Genomic DNA, 5,000 nt, shown 5'->3' on the forward strand with positions numbered 1-5,000 from the left:
AACGTCTCTTGTGGTAATTAATTTACCTTAGTCACCTCGAAGGATACAACCACATTTTGTCCTAATCGATGGGTTCTACGGCCATAGTAATCAGCGAGACTTTCACGCGATCTTCCTAACCCTAACCTTGCCATGTTTCTTAACAAAGACCCCAAAAACTCGATTTTGATCCGAAACAAGTTTGGTATATACCCACCCAGAAGACAACCTGTTAAATCTTACCTCTTTGTTTATATTCTCTAGGCGTTTCTCCAACAATCCGATTCTTATGTTAGCCTGGCTTAATTCTTCATTCTGCAGAAAAAGTGAATCATATACGAAAAAGGTAAATAAAAAATGCCCTCTGAGCAATCTAATTCGCGTACGAAAGAAAAGTCTCTTCACGGTCTAAGGAAACTACAACCCTAGAGCTTTTCAAGAGGATTTTAGAGGAGCAAGAGAGACATTTCTTTGTTGTTCCCCTTTATATAACGTTTTTTTGCAAAACGCCCGCCTTGTGTTTTTAACGCATTTCTGCGCCTCCTTCATGTATATTCCGTAGAGTTCGCCCATACTCTTTTATTGTTAAAGTTGGGCGTAGAAATATCTAATTCCCATTCGCGATCGTAACGTGATACGAACGGAAACCGGAAGGGGACATGTTGTATGCCTGGACAGTAGTCTCTCCCAGATTCAGTTTTTAAACTAATTGTCCGTAATAGTGAAAAGATACTTCGCAATATAAATGTAGTTGTACCTAGGGTAGGTAGAATGGAAAACAGCTCAGATCCGATTGCCTTTCGTGGCTCAAAAAACTCTGGTGCTCAAAATACCAAAAAGTAATTGATAGCATGCAGGATCGGTAAGTACGGGTTTTTCGTAAGGGTGGTTGAAATTAAGAAGACGATTGGCCGGTGGTCTTCAGCCCTTCTGGGGCCCGTTTCTCGATTGTCCCAAAAACCTATTTGTGAAACTGCGAACCACTTGTTTTGGAAAGGCGACCTTTTAACATATTTTCACGCTAACCAAAAGAAACATGTCTGTGAAGTTTGACGACTTAAATCCTCTCCAATCTTGAGCTACAAAGGGAATTGTGACACCCGAAAATGGCCCGTAAAAGTTTCGGGACTTTCGAGAAACGGGCCCCTGCTCCGGTTCACGCTCATTCCAATTCATTGTCACTACTCACACTTACCTTCAATTTCATATTTTTCTTGAGGTCCATGAACTCGTTCTCTTTCTGCAGAAGTTTTTCTTCCACACCAGCAGAATCGAACAGTTCGGATTTAAAGGCCTTTGCACGCTGCAGATAAGGAGGATCCACCTGAAGGAAAAACAAATACTGAAGATTTAGCAGCTCAATGGTTTTCCCTTCTCTGCTTCATCGCATACAAGCTGAGCTTACACTCAGGCGCTAGCAGTTGTTATGACGGCAGTTGTCCTTGCTCTCCCCAATCCCTTATTTTGATCGCGCCACAAAGTAATTCAAATAGACTGTTTTGCTAACGTTAAGTTTGTAGTGAACTCTGGGTAGGCCAAATCCTCTTTTTTGGGAGGGTGAGGAGGGGAGGGAGGGGGGGGGGGGGCAAGGGGGCTAATGCCCAGTTACATGGTTCATTGGAATTAACAGTCTTGTCCGTTTGTTTCAGAAGGAGCTTACCATAAAAAAGGTAGCCTAACCGAAAGCAAGACTCTCTGAACAACCCAATGGAGAAGCCGATATCTCAGGCTAATTCTTTTTCCATTACGCGGTTTCCCACAAAACAACTTGAATAATCGCACCAATGATAACTACAAAACAAAAGCAATGTTATCCACATAAACAAGGAAGAGATTTAAAAGTAAGTACCTTTGCCTCCTCCTTAGTTTCCGCATCATAATCACCTTCTTGCATTTTGGTCACAAAAGAGTACAGAAACGAGATGACTTCATGAAAAGTTTGACTGTAAAGTAAAAACAACAAAAGCTACGGATGCATATAACAACAGCAATCCCAAATGTCACATCAGCTTCTAACCGAAATAGAAATTCTAATCGAGGCGGGGAGAGGACACATTCGCTTAATTCATTATTTCACCGTGAAGGGCTGGGCTCCAGTGACTGTCGCATACCCGGTTGTTTACGTCATCGAAAACATGTCGGTTGTCACGTATCGAAGCAGCAGCAGGTTAAGTTGTTGTTTTTTGGATTATATTGTACAAGATATGGCAAGAGAAAAGCAAGTAGAATGTAAAGTAAGCGGCTTTACATCCTAAAGTAGGAGGGGGGGGGGGGGCGATCAATCGTCGGGTGTTGCCTTTTATTGAGAACCCTAAGGAAGGGGGATTAAATGGTGCGCACCGGGGGCCACAAGTTTATCAGTACCTCAAGTTCACTGTCACGTGAAACGCTCGTAAAATAAGGACCTTTACCTTTACCTTTTATAAGGTTTACTGTGAGAGTTACACACAGACTGATCATGATGGAATTAAGTCGACAAATTGCTTAAAGGTGCTGAGCTGATTATTTTAATGCACTTATGATCTCGGTGATGTCAAGACAGTCATCCTGTGTTGGTAACATTTCAAGTAGGTTTCCCTTAGCTTTTTGGTACCCTTCTCTTTGCTATATATTATCTGTACACGCAAAAAATTAGCACAAAAGAAGACATACTTAAGAAGAATTTAAAGTTAAGTTCTATTCTAGATTTCATCCTGAAAAGCTACTTTGGTAATACTTACTTAATTTATAAAAATAAGTTACATGTAAAATATTGTAACCAATAAGAGATCGTGCAGCCAAGATGCCTTAATAATTTTTTTTACCCTAGTTCAGTGTAGCTTGAGTGTAGTCTTTAGTACCTGATAGTTAGTAATTGTCTGTATTGTAATCTTTACGGTATGTTTGTCAAAAAAAGAAAGAAAAATTTTCATCCTCAATCACGGCGGAAATGAAAAGTTTAGGTTTCAAGGCCTTTGCTCGCTGCAGATAAGGAGTATCGGATTTTTTTCAGACAACAACAACAACTTCATTTGTACCCAACAGTTACAAGTGAATTAAAAAAGGGAAAAGATAAATATACAAAATAAATAAGAGTACAGGCTGCCCAAAATAATTATAGGGGGCTAGAAAGTTAGGGAAGCCATACTTTGGAGATGTATTAATGATTAGTTAGGTCAGGTACCATACGCACGCACACACACAAGTCAAAGAAGCGACTTGAGAAGCAACTTGAGAAGACTAAAGTGCTGTTGAATTAGACCGCAGGCTCAGAATGGGAAAACAAGTAATGTTTACTGTCCATTTAGGACTTATTCTGTTTTTGGAATAAACAGAACACGCGCTTATACAACTATAGATGGCAGATGGTGTAACGTGCCGGCGTGGGAAGGATGGTAAACTAGTTGTTTAGCAACGGACACAACGACAACGGAAAAATCAGAGTTGCTGCCAGGATTCCAACCAAAGGCCTCTGTAATACCGGCATGTACTAAAACCAGGAACACCGGAACACTCCGGAACACCCTGGAAGTAATCCAAAACCCTCAATTTGGCTAACCCTAGGCCTAGCTAGGCCTTAAGTTGGTTTTTAGGCCTAGGGTTGGCCAAATTGAGGGTTTTGGGTTACTTCCAGGGTGTTACCAAGTGTTCCGGAGTGTTCTGATGTTCCTGGTTTGATTACATGCCTGTTATATCGGTGAGATTCTCTATTTATCCATTGTACTTTTGGAACTCATGGGAAACCAATTGCAAGTCGCTTATTTAAGGACGTTCGCGCCAATTGTTTCTGCGCATCCTTACTGCGCACGCAAATGCACACGCCACGTCATACACGAGCGCGCGCGCTAAGTAATAAAATGAGAAATGGTAGGGCAAAAGGCCATTGCTATAGCTTTGCCTGGATTTAACGGTCTTGGACGTTCGGTGACCCCAATTTTTCTTTCCAGAAACGGATTTTATTTACAATTATCTCCACGTTGTCCAAAAATGAACAAAAAATCAATGTGGGAAGTTAAAAAAATTTCAAGATTTCTGCTCACGGGACATCAAATCCTGCCATCTTGCGGCGGCAAGGCGCGTGAAACTGTGGTCGCTAAATGCGAACTTGATCTTTAAGGAACCTCACCAGTTGACTAAATTCACTTCATAAGTCCACTTAAACAATATTTGGCAGAGAAGATTTCACTTCAAAGATTTAATTGCAATATATTTAGGTTTATAGACACTGCCCTTATTCGCTAACGAAGCCCGATTTTGTCACATTTTGGGTGTTTTTCCGGGCACGTTCTCTCCAAAACGAAGTCGGTGACCCCCCATTTTTTTTACATTTCTGACATAACTAACTCATCATCTTACAGTGGTAAAAGTTTCAGAAAAAAATCAATGTTGAAAAATTTTCGCGCGAACGTCCTTAAGTCCTTACTCAGACAAAAAGGATGGTGGGGGAGGTTACTTGGCGAGCCGTTTCGCTCACAGGACACTAGTTTCAAACGAAGGAATGAAGTATATATATAATCATTTCATACACTAGTTTCGGTTGACTAACCTGACGATGTCTCTGCACGGAATTTCATCTGTTTCAAACACTGACGCTGAGACACTGCTTGCCAAATCGTCCAGCTGTCCACTCAGCAAGTGCTCATTGTCTGCAAGAAATACGCAAAAAAAAACGAAGAAGACGTTAACGGCTTCCAAACAGCACACGAAGACATCGTTAACGAACGACGAACAGCAACCAGAAGTGAGCTGTTTTCCTTTTTAACTGCTAAATTTATATTGCTAAGTATCTTTTCTCTATTTGAGACGATTTGTTTAAAATTTTTGGAGACAAATTACTGTCCTAGCCAGCGCAATGTTCACTTCCGGTTTCCGGCCACCTTCGCTCACAAATATGATAATGACCGAATCGCTCCGAAATGACAACAATACATGGCGCATACGATAAAGAACTAGAAAATCCTCACCAACTACAGAATCATTGTAATCGCTTTTATCGCTTCTCAAACTCCCTGGGACCCGTCACTCATCAATGACCTATTTCC

General features: G+C 41.1%; 1 protein-coding gene across 2 annotated transcripts in view; it reads right to left on the bottom strand.

The window, feature by feature from the left end:
- The window catches only part of LOC138006579 (dynactin subunit 1-like), a 40,821-nt gene that overhangs the window by 10,116 nt on the left and 25,705 nt on the right, over window positions 1-5,000 (bottom strand). For both annotated transcript variants that reach the window (XM_068852996.1, XM_068852997.1), the window contains exons 24-27: window positions 4,505-4,604; window positions 1,829-1,922; window positions 1,175-1,303; window positions 223-294 (exon numbers count right to left, since the gene is read on the bottom strand). In XM_068852996.1, the coding sequence (XP_068709097.1) occupies window positions 223-294; window positions 1,175-1,303; window positions 1,829-1,922; window positions 4,505-4,604 (395 nt within the window). The remainder of the gene's footprint in view (window positions 1-222; window positions 295-1,174; window positions 1,304-1,828; window positions 1,923-4,504; window positions 4,605-5,000) is intronic.

The sequence above is a fragment of the Montipora foliosa genome, chromosome 6 (assembly GCF_036669935.1).
Source record: "Montipora foliosa isolate CH-2021 chromosome 6, ASM3666993v2, whole genome shotgun sequence".
Taxonomy (NCBI): Eukaryota; Metazoa; Cnidaria; class Anthozoa; order Scleractinia; family Acroporidae; genus Montipora; species Montipora foliosa.